This window comes from Corythoichthys intestinalis, chromosome 8 (genome assembly GCF_030265065.1).
Source record: "Corythoichthys intestinalis isolate RoL2023-P3 chromosome 8, ASM3026506v1, whole genome shotgun sequence".
NCBI classification, from domain to species: domain Eukaryota; kingdom Metazoa; phylum Chordata; class Actinopteri; order Syngnathiformes; family Syngnathidae; genus Corythoichthys; species Corythoichthys intestinalis.
In genome coordinates this window covers 32235011-32256012 of record NC_080402.1, presented here as the reverse complement: position 1 = coordinate 32256012, position 21002 = coordinate 32235011, and the positions used below count along the sequence as shown (strand labels likewise).

Below are 21002 nucleotides of genomic sequence, written 5' to 3'. Positions count from 1 at the left end.
AGTGTATGGGGAAAATAAAGTCACACATACATTTGTATAGCTGGCAGAGAGTTTGTTAAATGGTGATGCTGCTGAAAATAGACGCTGTATGCCGTTGAAGTAATGAAAAAAGAGCACAAGTATTAGTCACATTTCAAACCTGTAATTTGAGACTAATTAATGTTTAAGTCTTACTGCAGGTTAATCTTGCTTGAGGATAGGCCTTGCCAACATTTTTTATTTACTGGTTTTCCCCCCCAACTCATAATTTTCTTTATCAACCATTGTGCTGATTTTACTCACATTTTATAAACCTTCAAAAAACCCAAACAATATTATCATTACCATTACCATTACCATCATTCAGATGGAAGTATAGAAATTGACACATGACGATGAAAATGCATTCATTCATTTTTGACCTGTCCTATTTAGCTACTCTGACACAGAATGGCAAATCTGAGTGTCTTTAAAGGCTGAAAAGGTTTTAATGTGGCACAGGGGAGTTTGGTGTACTTAATAGTTTATTCAGAAAATGCAGCTGGACAGGAAATGACTTTAGGGAAGAGAGAAATAGAAACTACAGTCGGAATGGTGTTAAAAAAAAATCATGATTGAATACATTTGCTACCTAGCTTAAAGTAGCATTGCAAGCTCTCAACAACTCTTGGTGACGCTAGGTAATAATAGGGAAGAAAAGCACACATAATTTCCTACCAAAAAATGTAATGGAATGTGAAAAGTATAATTTAACAAGAAAAAAACATGATTGAATGCATTTGCTACCTAGCTTAAAGTAGCATTGCAAGCTCTTGACAACTCTTAGTGACGCTAGGTAATAAAAGGGAAGTAAAGCACACATAATTTCCAACCAAAAAATGTAACGGTATGTAAAAAGTATCATTTAAGAAAAAAAAAAACATGATTGAATGCATTTGCTACCTAGCTTAAAGTAGCATTGCAAGCTCTTGACAACTCTTAGTGACGCTAGGTAATAATAGAGAAGTAAAGCACACATAATTTCAAACCAAAAAATGTAACGTAATGTGAAAAGTATCATTTAAGAAAAAAAAACATGATTGAATGCATTTGTTACCTAGCTTAAAGTAGCATTGCAAGCTCTCGACATCTCTTGGTGACTAGGTAATAAAAGTGGAAAAAAAGCACACATAATTTCCAACCATAAAAATGAAACGCAAAGTGAAAAGTATAATTTAAGAAAAGAAAGAAAAAAAAAAAACATTTTGAAAAAAACAAAGCAAAGCAAATATAGTACATGCATACATACAAAAAATTCTCCACTGAAATATATAGCAACAATTTATGGGCATAGCTATATCACTGACCTAGTTCTGCAACTAAATTTGCTGTGATTTGCAATTTGAACAGCAGATGAACAAAGTGGCAATATCAGAAAGGTAAAAGTTCATCTAACATGTTGTGTCGTATGGCCTGGGCTTTCACAACGAAAATTACATTCACACATACTCTTCCCCTCTACAGAAGCAAGTTTTTTTCTAGAGGTTTGATTGTAATTTCTATTTCTTCACATTCAACAACAAGATAAACATAGCCACACTGAGCTTCTTACGGAACATGGTCATGTACTGCCTGGCGTTCAGGTTCCAATAGCCCCAGTTGGTACGGTAGCCGTGCAAAGTGGCGTACTCCTCGTGGTTGTAAGCTGGCTCCGTCCCAAAAGTGTCAATCACTCGGATGTGACATCTGGAACGACACAACACAGCCATTTTAAAACAAGCCACCTGAAATTTTGCAAGCTCATCTACAAACAAAAAAAAACAAAAACAAAAAAAAAAAACAGTTTTGAAGACAGAAACACTTCAAGGGACATTTTCAGCTTTGAATAATGTGAGTTGAGGGAAATTTATAGCAAACAAGTAGAGATAAGATGTAGAAGTTACACACCGGTGATACATCACAACAATGACGCATTAAAAACAACAAAGAAACAAAAGCAGTTTCAAAGTAAGAAGTACGATAGGCCATTGTTGCATAGACACACATTTAAACACACACTATGCCTCTGTGTTTGCCAGTGAAAAACTCACTATCTCACCTGTCTTTGTGCTCACAAGGATTAAATAGGGCTAAAAGGTGGCTTCCACTTCTTCACCTTCACAACTTCCTCCTGGCTGATAAATTCATTGGAATATCCAGCCTTCCTTAGTGCAACTTATGTATTTTTCAAAGCTTTTTCATTTTTTACGTGCCTCAACAGTGACTTTGGAGAAAAATTGAGTCAAACTTAAACTATTGATAATATGGAAATTCTAAAAAAAACAAAAAAAACAAAAAAAAAACAACAACCTTATATTCCTTTTACAAAATGGAAAAAGGAGAAATGTTTTTTGCGTTTGTTTTCTAATGCTATATAAGATGATTGGGCCTTACACTAAAATAATGAATCGGAGAGAGTATTACTTCAAGATCGACGTTGACACGAATACCTTAAGTCATCTTTGAAATAATCAGAATAGCTATTAATCCATTCTAACACCCCCTAAATATGATCATTCCAGATCACAGCAGCCTCAATGCTTTTTGTCCCTAATTTCCATCATACAGTGGTATGAAAGAGTATCTGAACCTTTTGGAATCTCACATTTCCACATAAAATCACCATCAAATATCATCTGATCTTAGTCAAAGTCACACAGAAGTAAAAACAGTGTCTGCTTTAACCAAAACCACCCAAACATTTATCGGTTTTCATATTTTAATGAGGATAGCATGCAAACAATGACAGAAGGGGGAAAAGTAAGTAAACTATTGAACTATACCTCTGCCTAAGGAGACTTGAAGAGCAATTGAAACGCAATCACCGATGACTGGTTTAAAGCAGCCCTGCCCACTATAAAACACACACCTGGTATGAAATGTCTTGATGAGAAGCATTGTCTGATGTGTATCATGGCTCGGTCAAAAGAGCTGTCTGAAGACCTGCGATCAACGATTGTTGATTTGTATAAAGCTGGGAAAGGAGACTAAACCATCTCTAAAAGTCTGGATGTTCATTAATCGACAGAGATTAATCTCAATGGAGAAAGTTGGCACTGTTGCTTCTCTCCCAAGGAGTGGCCGTCCACCAAAGATGACGCCAAGAGTTCAGCGCAGAATACTCAGAGAGGTAATTAAGAACCCCAGAGTGTCTGTTAAAGACTTACAATAAAATTCTATTCTATTCTATTCTATTCTATTCTATTCTATTCTATTCTATTCTATTCTATTCTATTCTATTCTATTCTATTCTATTCTATTCTATAACTATGGCTAAGAATGGTGTTCATGGGAGGCCTCCATGGAGGAAGCCACTGCTGTCTAGAAAAACATTGTTGCTCATTTAATGTTCACAAAAAGGCACTTAGAGACTTAGACTGATGAAACCAAAGTTGAATTGTTTGGGAGTAACACACAACATAATGTGTGGAGGAAAACTGGCAAAATGGAAAAACAGCTCGCCAATATCAACACCTCATCCCCACCGTGAAGCATGGTGGAGGGAGCATCATGATCTGGGGCTGTTTTGCTAAGTCAGAGCCTAGACAACTTGCAATCATTAATGGAAGAATGAATTCAAAAGTTTATCAGGATGTTTTGCAGGAAAACCTGAGGCCGTCTGTCAGACAGTTGAAGCTAAAATGAGGATGGATGCTGCAAAAAGACAATGATCCAAAACACAGAAGTAAATAGACTTCAGAATGGTTTCAGAAGAACAAAATACACGTTCTGGAGTGGCCATGTCAAAGTCCAGACTTGAACTCAATTGAGATGATGTGGCATGACCTAAAGACAGTGATTCATGCCAGACATTCCAGGAATCTGACTGAACTACAGCAGTTTTGTAGAGAAGAATGGGCCAAGATTAGTCCTGATCGACGTGCCAGACTGATCTGCAGCTAGAGGAAGCGCCTGGTTGAAGTTATTGCCGCCAAAGGGGGGGGCCCACAAAATATTATATGTGATGGTTCACTGACTTATTTCCCCCGCTTCTGTCATTGTTTGCATCCTACCCTCATTAAAATACGAAAACCTATAAATGATTGGGTGGTTTTAGTTAAAGCAGACACTGTTTTTTTCATCTGTGTGATTTTAAAAAAGATTTTAAAATATCACATTTGATGGAGATTTTATGCAGAAATGTGAGAAATTCCAAAAGGTTCAAATACTTTTTCATACCACTGTAGATAAGATAAGGTTTAGGGTTAGTATATGTATTTTAATATTGTTATCCTTGGTACCACGTTATTTGAATATGGGTTCATAAGACTGTCATGATGTTGACATGACAGCTACTATGACGATGAATGAATGATTATGATGGCTGTTATGAACTCTTTTAATGCCATTAAAGATGACATGCGTCCAATCATGTGGCCCTTTCGATCTTTCAGCTGTGAACTTAAATGTTTTTATGACTAGAAGACGTCCAGTCCATTTGAACAACCCTTCCACTTCAAATGGATTGGACGTCTATCGCTGTCAATGGCAGCTAATGAGTTACAGTAAGTGTAATTCAGTAAATTCTCTTATCAAAAGCAAGTACTGTACGCGAATATACACCAAGTATTCTTAGATTTCCCCCCCCAAAAACAACAGTTATCGCCATGATTGTTTGTGAACTAAAATCGACTACAACCAACAGACACCATTAAAACATAACTGAAGCTGTTTTTATCAACTTCGAGCATCAGAAGTGACATAATTTACTGAAAGACATCCGTCACAAGCATTCATTCATGTTGACAGGTGTCATGTCATAATTATGAACCCACGTTCCAATAAAGTGTTACCTTATCCTTTCACTCATTTTCAGAGCTTTATTTTCATTTATTTTATTTAAAGCAACACTAGGTAGCAACCGTTCAACCTTTATGAAATATTTTCAAAACATTTATGATATGTTGACTGACAACTAGTTGAATGACACTTTTTATACCTTGAGGTGGTCTGTATCGTTTTCACTGGCACTAATTAACTTTGAGAAGGGTGGCAGGAACCCTGCCACACACAAAAAAAACTACAAGTATGCTGACTGCTTTACGGCATACGACAATTCCCCCTTTCCGCATTAATTACAAAGACGGAAGTCGATGCTAACACTTTCGTGCGAATTCTGCACAGATGGAAGAGCAACAAAAGATACAAAAGGTTTTGTCTGAGGAAGAAGCTGAAAGGGAGGATATGAGGAGGACAAGGATATACAGAACAAACATTGGCCCAGCTTTCACTCGCTAGCGTGATGTTAGCCACACGGTTGCTAACCGTTATATGCTATTGTCCGGCCACAACTGGATACATTACCTTTTTACTTTTCGTCTTTCACACAGCCGCTGGAAACAGAAATGTTGTATTATAATTAATTAAATGATAAACAATTAATTAATTGTTTTGGCGACCATCATGATTTTATGATACTATGCGAGTGTGCACTGGTCCTTATGAGAAACGCAGCGCTGGTCCTCATGGGAAACTCAGTCTTCCTTAAACTGCGTATGACACCAAAACGCATGTTTATTTCATATTTCACGTGGTGTTTTATGCTCCTGAATGAAATGGATCGCTTGGATGTGTGTGGAAGTGATCGTTTTATATATTCAATTTTTGAATCCCGCACCATGAAAATTAGTGACTTTCATACGAATGTGACGTCACCCGGGTCAGCATCTCACAATACAGCATTGCTTTATAGCGGACAGATGGACTGTGGATTTAGTTGATTTTGGGGATTAATTTGTTTATTCTTCACATCAAGCCAGCCAAACAGCTGCAGAAAATTGTTGCTGCACCAGGGAGAGGCGTGTGAGCCTTTGTGGGTTTCAAAAGGTTCCCGTTGACTGCAGATATTGGTCAAAACAAGCCCTACTACTCTGGGACCATTGGACTTATGAGGAAGTGAGTAAATATCATATTTTGTATTATGTCAAATACTGAGAACATGGCACAAGTTTTAATACGGAGGTGGCTTGCATTTTGTGGATGATTGTCAACCGAAAATGCCACTCGGCCGATGACCGGCGGCTTATTGCACACTCCCCCCGCAGGGAGAGCACTATACTCGGTTTATTGCCCTCTTTGTGTGCCCGGTGTTTTGTCCAATTTTCAACCCCATCAGAAATTGCAACTTTGTGTTAAAAATGGCCACAAATACAGCGGTTACAAAGTAAACACTAACAACTTTCTTTAAATAAAGGACTATTTACTTACGTTTGATCATGGACGGAAATGTAGAAAAGTTCTCCTCTCCGATTGGCGAAGACAACCGACCAACCCGCTGCCATGTGATATGATCCAGGCTAGTTTTGTGTGATTTTTCGCAAGCGAAAATAAGACTTTGAGACGTCACTCGGTTCGGGTTTGCATGTCGGCTAGCTGTCATGCCTCTTGGTTTGTTTACATTCTAAGAAAGCCGGAGCAGGGAAATGACAAAAGCCTGACTAACTACAGTGGCATAAAATATTGTTCTAGGGGTGCAACAGTAAAGGTGAAGTTGCCAGTTTTGACCGTTGTGGAGTAATTTTGCCGCTAAGTAAATGCATTTTATTATTTCATATTGCATTTACCACAAGACTGTTATTCGTCAGAACCATACCATTTATTTAGCAATTGGGGAAAAAATACGTCGATAAAAAGAATATCCTGTAAAAATATTGGCGTAGAGAGACTGAAACAATTATATTTTGCGGTCCTCTTCGTAGCATTTTCCTCGTTCTGAATAATTCCCCCTCAATGGGTTGGATTCTAAATCAGATGAAACCGTGACCCTGCCGACGTCATCCTCCTGTTGGGGACGCTAGAGCCCTGTAATTGTTCTATATAGTCAAATCGTCTCAAAATATGATTCTAATTCACATAATAATGCTATTTAAGACTTTTTTTATTCTGTCGTACGCAAATTAAGGCAAAACACAAAGCTTTTGTCCACCGGCGTTGCTAAAATGGACCAAAACGGAAAAGTTACCAAGTGTTGCTTTAATTATTATTGTCTAAATTTTATTTTTATGTATTTGAATTAATTTTCTTAACTTGATTTAGTACCTACTTGAAAGAAAGTGAAAGATTTTTAAATCATAAATCGCTAAAAAATGTTAGCGTCAAAGAAAAAAACGTCAAAAAAACAAAAACAAAACAAACAACCACGTAAAAACCTGGCGTTCACATACGCAGACGTCATATTTTGGATCATTTAGGCCAAAATATCAACATTTGGTAAACAAGTGTGACATGTACATATATATATATGTATGTATGTATGTATGTATATACATACATACATACATACATACATACATACATACATACATACATATATATATATATATATATATATATATATATATATATATATATATATATATATATATATATATATATATATATATATATAATGTTTTGACTGGGAGGGCTGGCAGTGATCATTCTCATCCTTGTCAAAATGGATTGGACTTTTAGCGATGTAAATGGCAGCCAGTGATTTAGATGACTGTCCTATGACTGTAAGTTGCAGTTTTTTTCATAGTTTGGCTGGGGGTGCGACTTTGAAGCGACTTATGTGTGAAATTATTAACACATTATTATATCATTTCACATGTTATTTTGGTGTTTTGGAGTGACACCGATGGTTTGATAAACTTGTTAGCATGTTCTTTATGCTATTGTTAGCTACCTAACTCTTAATAGCTATGTTACGTTAATATACTGGCCACGTTCGCATTTCATTGTTTATGCATCATGTCACATTATCAATAAGCTGCAATAATAGTAATCATTTTTCTTGAACTAAATGATAAAAAATTATGCCTGTGAGTATTGCACTCTTGCATGTCTATGTGAACTGCACTACCTCTGTGTTCATACGTCCTTCGCTTAAAAGGTTAGACTGGTTGTTTGGTCATTTGACGCTCAGGCATAAAGTGGATTAGATCGACAATGCCGATAATGACAACAATGATATAACTTTGCATGAAAAGATGCAGATTGTGATCGTTTGCTCTTAACAAGCCACCTGTTTTGTGACAGACCATTGTGATACGGAAACAGGGAATGATTGTGAGTTACAATTGGTCTCACAAGGCCAGTAGATGTATCACTACATCAATCACACACCTAACACAAATACATGTTCTGCCACGATTCTGTTTGATGGTCTATTGAAGCGGCTCGAATGGAGACATCGGTGTCATCGCCCCGGCTTCTGTGATGACATTTTTATAGGATTAAATAAAGCAGCAACCGAGGGGTGGGGGATTGTAGCTCGGCACTTACCACTACAAATAGGGGATGAAATGTACCATGCACAGCTATTTGAGGTGTGGCATTGTATCAACCAAATAGAAGATGTAGTAGACGCCATCATTAAATCTGGCTTGAAACGTAAAAAGGATTTGCAACACAAATTTGTATTTCGATTGCCCCACAAAAGAAAGGTTGTATGTTTAAGTCAAGGGAAAGCTCAGAATGAATTATTAATGAAAAAGAAATCAAATATTGTATCCTGTGTCCCCTCCTTAGTTGCCATATCAAATACCATCCTTTCGGAAAGTGAACACTATTTGCCATGTGTAAGACGTCCCTGTGGGAGGAACACAAGGATGGAGACATTCTATCCAACCAGAGTGAGAGACAAATTGGGGTTAAATGGCTGCTCACTAATGTTAAGTACGGAATGCTCGTTTAATTGGACACGTTTAAGTTTAAACGGTAGCTCAGCCTTTTTGTTTGACCACATGAGCAAACAACCGATAATACTTATACAAATGTTCATTTCTGGAGGTGCACAAGTTGCTTTTCAATTGCTTTGAAATGACTCAGACGATGGTGTTGCTTGTGCATTGCCAGTTTGGAAAAGGACTCTTTTAATATTCCAAACTCCATCTGTGTATCTCTAGTCTGGAGTGTCTACAAATTTCTCAATTGGATATGGTCATGCATTTGTTAAGATAGGGAGTGTTTTGTTTCACACCCAGCAACTCAAAATAGCTGGGTAGAACAATTGCAACAATACAATACAACTTGTTTGCTAAAGGTCAGCTAGCTTACTTGTATTTTTACAATTTCTTGTTTTTATTTGTTGTATTTCTTTATGCTCACATAAACAGACATACATAGTGCAAAAACTACTTTGCTGAAAAAAAAAAAAAAAAAAAAAAAAAAATTACCGTAATTTCCTGAATATAAGGCACACCCGTGTATAATGCGCACCCCAAATTTAAATGTAAAATCTAGGGAAAATTATTGTACCCGTTTATAACGCGCACCCTAATTTTAGCACCAATATATAGAAGAATACAAGAAAACAGAGCTTGTGTACAGATACAGAAATGTCATTTTACTGACTGGTGAAACACAGCACAAGCATAGCACATTGGTAGTTCAAAACATTACCATAAACTGACAATATTTACGGTCATATGATTTGACAACTTCTCCAACTTACCAGAACCTAGGAGAAAACAAAACAGATGTGACTTTTCTTTTAAAGGCTGCTGTATAACTTGCTCATTTCATCATGATGAATAAATGTTTCTTCCATGGATTGATACGGTAAAATGAAAGTGAGAACGTAAGTCGGAAATCCGTGAGAGCTCATCACTGTCAACACGACAGTAACAATAGGAACTATTGTTATTTGGGTTTGCGTTTCCCGAGGGACCGATATAGTTGACGGACACAGGAAGTGTGTGTGCTTACGTTTGTTATGGCCCTAATTGCGGAGCTGCAATAAACGTCGACTCAAATGGGTACAAGAAACTAAATTCTGTGCTTTATGAAGAGTGAAACAAGCAGAATTTAACACAGACAAAATCATTCGGCTGATTAGAGTGAAGTATTACCGAAACAAAATGGTGAAGTCACGTACCGTAATGGTCGGCAACGGGTCTCCGCATACGTTTCTTCAACACAACGTGGCCGTGTCAAAAAAAAAAAAAATCGGTTTATATATATTAGGGCTGCAGCTATCGATTATTTTAGTAGTCGATTAATCGATGAACTTGTTAGATCGAATAATCGAGTAATCAGATAAGGAACATGAAAAATTAAAATACCTGAGCTTAGCCTCAAACGGTATAAAAAAAAAAAACAAAAAAAGGATCTATATACAACAAAAGAACAATTGGCTAACTTACATAACAAAAGTCCGCTTGCTTAAATGCTATAAAATGCTAACTTTTTATATATGTATATATATATATATATATATTTTTTTTTTACACTGCTCTTAACAAATGGTTCCGACATATATTCCCACAAAAAACGGCTAAATATACCTATATGCTAATTTGTGAATGCATTAAAAAACATTAGCTCAAACAAGCAGTTGGATTCAGCCATGTGAAATGAGGCAGACCAGAGGGCAGTGTATCCACCTTAATCAATAAAACTAAATGCAACACTTTCAAATAAACCATTACAACGCCACTTTAATTAAACGAATACTCGAAACAATAAAAATTTAATTCGAATAATTTTTTCTAATCTAATACTCGAGTTAATCGCTTAATCGTTGCAGCACTAATATATATATATATATATATATATATATATATATATATATATATATATATATATATATATATATATATATATATATAAACAGATTTCTGTCTCCATCCATGTACCCGTTTATTATGCGCACCATGATTTTACAAGTTGATTTTGGGGGAAAAAGTGCGCGTTATATTCGGGAAATTACGGTATATCATTTAATCATCAACAAATGTGAAGTTTATGACAATGGCGACTGTGAGTGATCATGATTCTGTGCCATTCGTGGCGGTAGGAGTCCAATCCATTTGATCTGGGAGGGCTGACAGCAATGAAAGTTCATAAACTAAAGCCAATAAATTAAGTATACTACATTCATAACGCAACACATTGCAGCACTGTCTCATCCCAACAACATTTAGAAAGCCAGCAGTTAGAATGATTGAAAACATAAAAACAAGAGTAATTAAATGGAGCTGAAAGGTTCCAAAGCCCCAAAACAATTGATTAATGAGGCTTCTGTGCAGTTCGAATCTTAATTCAACTGCTCCAGATATTTAACGAGGAAACCATTAAATGAAACAGCAAGACTTCTAAGCGTTCACAATCATACAAAGCTTGTATGATTTTTTTTTTTTTTTGAGAGTTCAAGAAAATGATTTTACATATTTAAGCAAATAGACAAGAAAAATACCGCGGCAGCGAGCGGAAAAAACACAAAAAGCCATATAGCGACAGACGGGTAGGCTGACAGACAAAGACTGGCACACCAAAAGAGACTGAGATGAGAGCGCGACGGGCAGACAAGGACAGACAAAGGCAGCCAAGAGAAAGATAGCAAAGCACCGAGAAAGCACACAGAGGGGAGCAGACAAGGAAAACAAAGACAGACAGACTCAGGCAGGGACAGAGAATACACGGACAGATGGACAAACAGGTTGGTGACGTGTCGCTGAAAACTAATGGATCAAGCAGTACGGTTCAATTATTCACTGCACAGGAAAGATAGACAGAGACTTTGCGCACTAGTATAGATTGATGCTGAATCAATCGCAAATTAGACCGTCTAGTAGAAGAGCTTCATGGCTTGGAGGAAGATTATCAGCCAACTATCGAAAGCAATAATTGATGTCAGTGTAATAGGGTTGATACTTTGGGTTTGGATTCATCATGCAAACATTACACTTTATTGTGTATTCCCTGAATAGTGTTTTTCTTCTTTCTTTCAAAAGAAAAAAAACAACGCAATAAAAAAAGAACGAGGTAAAAAGTTCACTGAAGAAAAGAAATGGAGCGGTATTCTTTTGGTGTTTGATGTTTTTAAACAAATATTCTACTTGGAGGGGAAATTTTTCCAATGTATAGAAAACCTGTTGTTGTACACAGAGGTGGGTCGTAACCAGTAATGTTAATCATACCTTTAAAAAGTAATCAACTCATTTGCTCCCTAAAACATAAATACGTTCTATTTTTAATTGTTTCAGTGTCCCAAAGATGTATTTATACGTCTTTTACGTTTTTTATTTTTATTTTTTTACAAGAGACATCTCTGGGTTCTGATTCGATTTAGCTCCAAAGCAGAAAGCTGAAAATCCATTTTAAAGCAATAAAACTGGCCACTGGAGGGCAGTAGCACATTTGGTAAGACCCCGCAACCCGATTCAACGGCAACGAATGGCCGGGCCGCACGGCCGGGGTGCCGGCCGAATGGAGAACAACCTAGAGGACGCCCGGGATGCCAGGCGCTGGATGACCGACCAGAATGACCGGGACCACCAGGGCAGCGGACAATGCTGTTGAGTCCGTGCTGCTTGCCGAGCAGACCCCGCAGAGACTCAAAAAAATCCATTTTTATGAGACAGACGGCGATAAGGGAAAAGTTTAACCGGCTGTCGCGGCCAGAACAGTCATGTTTCAGTTAGTTATGTGTAAATAAATTGTTACTTTGCTATAAAAAGCTCTATTTTTCTTGTTGTTTATCTTATTTTGTAAAAAGAAAACATTATTCAGATGTTTGGGATGTAACTAAAGCAAAAAATAACTGTGTTAAAGTCAAAGCTTTGTTTGAAATGTATGCTTTCCAGAAAAAGCTCAATTTCTCTTTTTTTTTTTTTTTTTTTTTTTATCAGAAATGGGAAAATTGCTCAAACTAAGCTATTTTCTAATGCTGATTTCTAAAGAATGGAAAAAAATATGAACTTACTTTTTTTTCCTGCTGAAAGAAGAGTCTAGTCTTTCTTTTGGTGGGTTCCATATTTATATAGCAATAGAACAGAATCTTCTGTGGGCCTTGCAAAATCAGTCAAAATCCAGTAAAATGGCCGGGAGCGAAGGGGGTTGCACTGACGAAAATGGCTGGGAGTGAATGAGTTAATTACAGTTACAAATTAAGTCTTGCAAAAAGTAATTGCTCAGTAAGTAAGTAGCTCAGTTACCTGAATGTAAGAGTAATTAGTTACTTGGCAAAGTAACTGGTGTTACCTTTCATGTTTTTTTTTTCATTCCAAAAAATAAATAAATAAATAAATAAATAAAATCAAATAAAATAAAAACATAGCAACCTTAGCTAAGTCAATTAATGTTGCTAATCAACCGTTAAAGTTGTTAAAATTCCTCCCGTTATTGCATTAGTTCCCTTCTGTCTACTTTCGACATGTGAAAGTTTAAAAAATGTTTCATCATTTAAAGATCGATTCAAGTCAAGATTTTGGTGATTTAGGAGTATTTTAGATAAAAAGTTCTTTGGTTCGCCGGGAAGGTTCTGTACAACAGAGCCTTCCTGAAAAGTCTACTGCTTTAAGATGGCGGCCGTTCACTAATGCCAGCGAGATTTCATGTTGGTGTTCTAACATAAAAGTGCAGATTTCAAACTCTCCTACTTTTTATTTGGCACTGATAGACCACAGAAAAGCAGAGAGAGAGGTAGAGTAATGCTTCTTTTACTTGAGTACACATTTTGGCTACTCTACCCCCCTCTGGTATTAACTAACAACAAAAAATACAGTATCTGTGTCCATTAGCGGTGTGCCAACACATTGATTATTAGATTAATCAAGATTCAACACATTACGGTTTGATTACGATTCCATTATGTTAAAAAACGATGATTTTCCCTAATAACGTAATGACAGCCGCGGCTAGCTGAATGAAATTCAAGACATGTCTGCTGCCCGGACACCTTAAGGGACCCTCAAGGTGAGGATGGCGGCAGCGGAAGTTTCTGAGCGAGAGATTTATTCCTGTACAAAAGACTGTAAAATAAATTTGTGTATGAGACAAGCAAGCTCCGGGTGGTCGCGCTTTGGGTCCTCTTCTGTGCGCAAGTTATTTTTTTAGGGCGAGAGGGGAAGAGAGAGAGGTCACTGCTCCTTGCCTTTCAGTTGTTCAGCAGTAGTTTCAAGTCATGTTAATTGAAAAATGTGTGTTGCTAAGTCCCGTGCTATAAGAGGTGAGTACATGAACCCTCTTGTACTGTTTAGCCTTTATTGTAGTTGTTTTTATGTGGTTAAAAGAAGTCTTATTTGTAAGGGCACTTTAAGTTTGTTTTTTTTTCCCGAGAAAATGTGGAATTTATTCCACCAGTGTAAATTTGTACTGTATTGTTGAAAGAAATAAGTACTGCTTTTGAAACAGCTGATGTTTTTGCACCTTCTTGTGAACAAGCGCAGCTTAGGGTCAGCTTTGTGTTGTATAGGCATGTTTCCATTGTTCCTGCTGGATCATTAGGTGATTGGAAATAAAACATAACGGACATCAATTTGTTTGGCTACTTTAATTAATGAATACTGGCAAATATACCTTTATTGAAAGTATGAAGAGGCCACAAAGTAAGAAAAAATAAATCCTGAGAGGTAGGGGGGAAAGATGCATCGAAAATCGTGATCATCGATAAGATAATTGTTCAATAATCGAATTGTAGCACCCTGAACCGTAATCGAATTGTGGAGTGCCTTAGATGGCACACCCCTAGTGTCCATATCCTGTCAAATTTTATGCTTAAACATTTTCTCTATTATCTAAGATATTGGAGGAATTTGCAATTTGCATACTTTAAACACCTGTGTTTTATATGAATGCCGTTTTGATCAGACCTTATCTTTCCTTTTAAAGTGCTTAGAATATTTTTTGTTTTGGTTTTGATAATTCCATTTATCCAAGTGAATTTTTGTGAAAATTTAATCCATGCAACCTAAGTGTGAAGCATGACTATCATACATATTAGGGGTTCTCAGTGTGAAGTGCACCTCAGAGAATGCTTGGTAGAGTACATATTACTTTGCAGCTATTATGGCTGCTGCTATAGTGTGGGGAAAAAAGGATGTTATATAGTAGGAGTGAGGTTTGACAGAAAAATATACTCCTGTTGCACCTAACTCATAAAGCAATAACTAATGTAACCCAGTGTTTCCTCACTTTTATGAGCCGAGGAACCAAATACACATGGCGAAAAGTACTACAGCACCAACAAATGTATATGTACTGAAAAGATTATCTCAATTTGAGGATGCCCTGATCTTTAAAATGCAGTGGGATAATGGGCACGTCCTATGTTAAATTGTCAAAGAAAAAAAAAACAGGCATAATTTATGATCGCGTCCATTTAATTAAAAAAAAAAAAAAAAAAAAGTAGCTAATGTGGTGAAAAGAGAAATTGATTGTAGAATATTTTTTTGAATTTGCACAAAAAATTATTATTATTATTATTATTATTATTTTTATTTTTTTTTCAAATTGACATCTCAGAAAATGTATTAAATATTTTCAAATATAAATAAAGATAACCAGATTAGAACAGTGGACCCATGCATATTGTGGATTTTTTTCCTTTTCATTTTCATGAATATTTTCAATTTAAAAACATTGTCTTTTCTTTTGATACCAATATGTGGAAATGATATATTAGTGTTTTATCCATGCTTAATTAAATTTCCTTCTGTTTCCCTTTTCTTTTGTTACCAAAACGTGAAAATGACGTATTGGTGTTTTATCCATGCTTATTTAAGAATTTAGAGGGTTTAAAAAAAGAAAATTAAAATGTCTATATTTTGTTCACACATTGGATTTTCAATGCAGTTACTAATTCAGTTTTTACTTCAGTTATTTGCAGATTTCTGCTACTCGCGGTTGGCTGGTCAACTGTACTGTTAAGGAAAAAAAAACATTGCATGAGTATCTGAAATGGAGCAGAGGTTCACACTGTACAGAAATGATCCAAAAATGACATTATAATAAGTCTTGATAAGATTGTAAAAAAAAAACACAGGAGTCTAAATCTGAATCCACATAGACTTGCGTCCATTTGATGTGTTTCTTTTGAGTGCTGCGTATACTTCTCTTACAAATTAATTGTCACAATGTGTTAGAGAAAGCACAAATCAAGACTCCAAACCCTAACGGAGGACTGCTGTCCTAAGCAAGCAATTAGATTCAGGCTGCTGCTGTGCGCTGACATATAGTCTGGGGGAAATGTGCGACTGTGTGCTTGTAGAAGACACATACACACACACATTGTAGGGGTAAAAGAGAAACAGCAAAACAGGTTGTGTTCTGTGGAGAAAAAAAGAGCTTCCTCTGTAATGCCTATAATTGGATTTTAAAAATACATGTCATGGCTGTGTTGTTTGCCACCAGACATGTCCCTGTAGAAGACTTTACTTTTTTGTTTAGTTATTTTGGCTTTTCGGTCCCTTTGTGCCACTGTCATCTCGCCACCTTTACTTTGATTTGCACATTATTTCTGTTCTACTTTTGGCCTCTAGTCACATCGTGCTTCTCCCGTTTTCCATTTGCACTAACTGCAAAAGAACAAAAGTCAATTGCTACCATCGTAGCAAAAACATGAAGACTGTTTTACTAAAAGGATTTTGTTCCCTTGGTCTGTTGTGGCCTACTTTCCAAGATGTTCCACCTCTGTGGAAATGCCAAAAGCTGTTAGGCACGCTCTGAGATGTGCAAGTAAAATACAAATACATAAGCAGGCACCTACATTTTGTAATCTCAATGATATTGTTTTTGTCAGGCATGCTCTCTCATGTCTTTTTGCTTCTGCTTTGAACATCCCATTAGAACATGGAAACATCAGAACTGGCCCTAAGAATAGCTAAGACAAAAGAAAATCTCTGTCTCATTCTTTAAGACTACAAAAAGTGGTCGCTACGTGGTGTGTTCGCTCAAGCAAGAAAAGGCGCTCTGTCAGTGGGAGTGTTGAGTTTATTTCACCGAATTTCTGCCATTGACGGTGAGAGATGTGCAATCCATTGGATGGGATGTCTTTTGCCATCAATTTGCTGACATAAGAACTAAAGCAGGGGTGTCAAACTCATATTCCCAATTAAAAATCCATTATTTCAATAACTTTTTAATGAATGATTTACTCCTATTGTGCTTGTTTCCTTTCTCTCTACACACAGATTGTTATGAAATGAAAGTGTTTTTACATGAAAGGTTTGCTTAAAAACTGTATTTGGAACAAGAAAAAAAAAAAAAACTACTGCACATAATAACTACATTTTATCTATCACTAGCTTTTCAAGTTCGATTTCAATGGAATTTAATATTTGACAAGCCAACAACAACAACAAAAAAGACTAAGTTCCTCATGAACTTTAAATGGAGCAGAAACAGTAAGGAAACATTCATTCAAGGTCAGTTTGCTACATTCTGTTTTACTCTCATGAACAGTGGTACACGGCAAGTCCTGTTTCCCAACAAGGAAGGTGTAAATTTTAGGGCTGTCAAAATTATCGCGTTAACGGGCGTTAATTAATTTTTTAAATTAATCAAGTTAAAATATTTGACGCAATTAACGCAAATTACCCGCTCAGACAGATTTAAATGACGGTACAGTGAAACGCTCACTTGTTAATTGTGTTTTATGGAGTTTTGCCGCCCTCTGCTGGCGCTTGGGTGCGACTGATTTTATAGGCTTCAGCACCCATGACCATTGTGTAAGTAATTATTGACATCAACAATGGCGGGCTACTAGTTTATTTTTTGATTGAAAATTTTACAAATTTCATTAAAACGAAAACATTAAGAGGGGTTTTAATATAAAATTTCTATAAATTGTACGAACATTTTTCTTTTAAGAACTACAAGTCTTTCTATCCATGGATCGCTTTAACAGAATGTTAATAATAATAATAATACTGTTAAATCTTGTTGATTTATTGTTATAATAAACAAATACAGTCCTTATGTACCGTATGATGAATGTATATATCCATTTTGTGTCTTATCTTTCCATTTCAAAAATAATTTACAGAAAAATGTGGCATATTTTATAGATGGTTTGAATTGCGATTAATTACGATTAATTAAGTTTTAAGCTGTAATTAACTTGATTAAAAATTTTAATCGTTTGACAGCCCGAGTAAATTTGGCTGAGAACAATGTTCATGACCGCAGCAGAAAAGGAAGAGGCCTTTGCCAGTCTTGACTGACACGGCAACACACAAATAAAGCTTTCCGGGACTTGTACTAGTAGTTGTGCTCGGACTGCAGTGTGGATCAACTCTGTTAGATGTTTGATTTTTTCCCCCTAGTGGAACAAATATAATTGCACTGCGGCCAGATTTGGTTCATGGTTCGAGTATACATGAAGTAAAGTCAATATTTTAAAATGGTATTCTGTACTATGCTATAAAACACTCCCATAAATGTGGGCCAAAACTATGAAAAAAAAAAAGAATTTCACATGTGCATGGATACATTTATTCCATACATACTATACATACTATATATATATGTATATATATATATATATATATATATATATATATTTTTTTTTGTTAAACCTGTCCTGTTCAGCTGCTTAGATACGGAGAATAGGAATCTTACTGTTCTTCTTATGGTCTGAACCGTTTTAAGGTATCACATGGGAGTTTCAAATAGTCCCGTTGTAGTTGTTCATTAAGTTTTATTTATTAGGATAAAGCAGCGATCAGCAAGGGGTTGTGTGGGGACAGAAAGGAAGGTAGCAGACTGACGAGGAGAAGAACAAACAACAAGAAAAAATATGCAGTCATGTGAAAAAATTAGGACACCCCATGAAATGTTCACATATCAATGTCTGATCTCGTTTTTCTTTATCTCTGGAAAAGAAAGTGATTTGATTTCAGGTAAACAACAAAAACTAACATTGTTTTACTCATTAAACCAAATATATCAACAAAAATGCATATTCTAACTGAGGAAAAAGTTAGGACACCCTACCACCTAATCGCTAGTATTACGCCCCTTTGGCTGAAATAATTTGAAGCCATCTAGCTGGGATAGGCTCCAGCACCTCCGCGACCCTCGTGAGGAAAAAGCGGCATGGAAAATGAATGAATGAATATAAGTCTTTGACATTGGTCTGAAGAAAGTTTGCCCCACACGCAGAATTCTGTCAGCTGTGAGATGTTTGAGGGGTTTCTGGCATGTACAGTCCGTTTCAAGTCACCCCACAGCATATCAATGGGATTAAGATCTGGCCATTGGAGGACTCTCCATTTCTTCCTTTTCAGCCAGTCCTTGGTGGATTTACTGGCATGTTTTGGGTCCCTGTCATGTTGCAGGGTCCAGTTTCGTTTCAGCTTTCTTTTTTTCACAGATGAGCTCACATATTCCTCAAGTACCCACTGATTCACGATAGAATTCATGGTGGGCTCTATGATGCTGGGCTGGCCAGGTCCTGCTGTAGCAAAGCATCCCCATACCATGACACTTCCACCTCAATGCTTCACAGTTGGTATGAGGTTCTTTTCCTTGAATGCTGTATTTGGTTTACGCCAAACATGTCCTATGTTCTGGTGTCCAAATAATTCAATTTTGGATTCACCTGTCCAAAGAACATTATTCCAGAAGTTCTGGTCTTTGTCTGCATTCACTCTGGCAAACTCCAGTTTGACCTTCATGTTCTTTTTGGAGAAAAAAAGGTTTCCTACTTGCACATCTCCCATGAAGGTTAAACTTGTGAAGTCTCTTTCTGATTGTAGAGGCCACATCCATAGCAGCAAGAGCCTGCTGTAGGTCCAATGACGACATTTTAGGGTTTTTGGAGACTTCTTTTAGCATCTTGCGGTCTGCTCTCGGGGTGAACTTGCTTGGACGGCCAGACCAGGGCATACTGACAGTTGTTTTGAATGTCCTGCACTTGTAGAATATTTTCCGGACAGTGGAATGGCTAATTGTATATTTTTTCGAGATCACTTACCAGTCTCATAAGCGTCTACAATCTTCTTTCTGAAGGCGTCAGTAAGTTCCTTTGATCTCACCATGGTGTTTTCTCTCACTTCAACAGTTAGTGGCACAGCAAACTAAATGTGAGGTTTAAATAAGGCAAGCCTCCTTCAAAATACTGGGTAATGATGTTCTAATCATGTGCAGCTGATGTGATACACCTGTGTGTTATTTAGGCCATTTTAAGTGGGATTGAATGTGGGGGTGTCCTGATTTAATCCTCAACAGAAATCGAATTGATTTAAAATGACATTTTACAGATAGTTACAAAAAAAAAAAAAATGTTTTCAGTTTTAATTGTTTAGTTATATTACTTGAATCTCTCAAGATTTCTAAAATTGATATTAAATACCTGTATGACCAAATATGGTAGAAAACACAGTCTTCCATAGAGTGTCCTAATTTTTTCACATGACTGTATTGATATCCGCCCTATTGTTAGTCAATTATATTCATCCGTGGACACCATGAGGGGGGGCCTGATGACCGAGGAGAAAGGGATATATTCATTCATTCATTCATATTCCGTGCCGCTCATCCTCACGAGGGTCGCGGGAGTGCTGGAGCCTATCCAAACAACCATCCATGCACAGACTTCTAGAGACAATTTAGAATGTTCAACCAGTCTACCATGCATGCTTTTACGTAGGGCTGTCAAAAGTATCGCGTTAACGGGCGGTAATTAATTTTTAAAATTAATCACGTTAAAATATTTGACGCAATCAACGCACATGCCCCGCTCAAACAGATTAAAATGACAGCACAGTAGAATGTCCGCTTGTTACTTGTTTTTTGGTGTTTGGCGCCCTCTGGTGGGGCTTGGGTCCAACTGATTTTATGTGTTACACCATGAGTGAGCATTGTGTAATTATTGACATCAACAATGGCGAGCTACTAGTTTATTTTTTTGATTGAAAATTTTACAAATTTTAATAAAACGAAAACATTAAGAGGGGTTTTAATATAAAATTTCTATAACTTGCACTAACATTTATCTTTTAAGAACTACAAGTCTTTCTATTCATGGATCGCTTTAAGAGAATGTTAATAATGTTAATGCCATCTTGTTGATTTATTGTTGTAATAAACAAATACAGTACTTATGTACCGTATGTTGAATGTATATATCCGTCTTGTCTTATCTTTCCATTCCAACAAAAATTTAAAGAAAAATATGGCACATTTTATAGATGGTTTGAATTGCGATGAATTCCGATGAATTAATTTTTAAGCTGTAATTAACTCGATTAAAAATTTTAATCATTTGACAGCCCTACTTTTAACATGTAGGAGGAAAC

The 21002-nt window shown here is 36.5% G+C and overlaps 1 protein-coding gene across 5 annotated transcripts in view; it reads right to left on the bottom strand.

Annotated features, from left to right (window-relative positions):
• LOC130920027 (alpha-1,6-mannosylglycoprotein 6-beta-N-acetylglucosaminyltransferase B-like) overlaps nt 1-21002 on the bottom strand; it is a 252584-nt gene that overhangs the window by 36555 nt on the left and 195027 nt on the right. For all 5 annotated transcript variants that reach the window (XM_057842819.1, XM_057842820.1, XM_057842821.1 and 2 more), the window contains one exon: nt 1571-1704. In XM_057842819.1, the coding sequence (XP_057698802.1) occupies nt 1571-1704 (134 nt within the window). The remainder of the gene's footprint in view (nt 1-1570; nt 1705-21002) is intronic.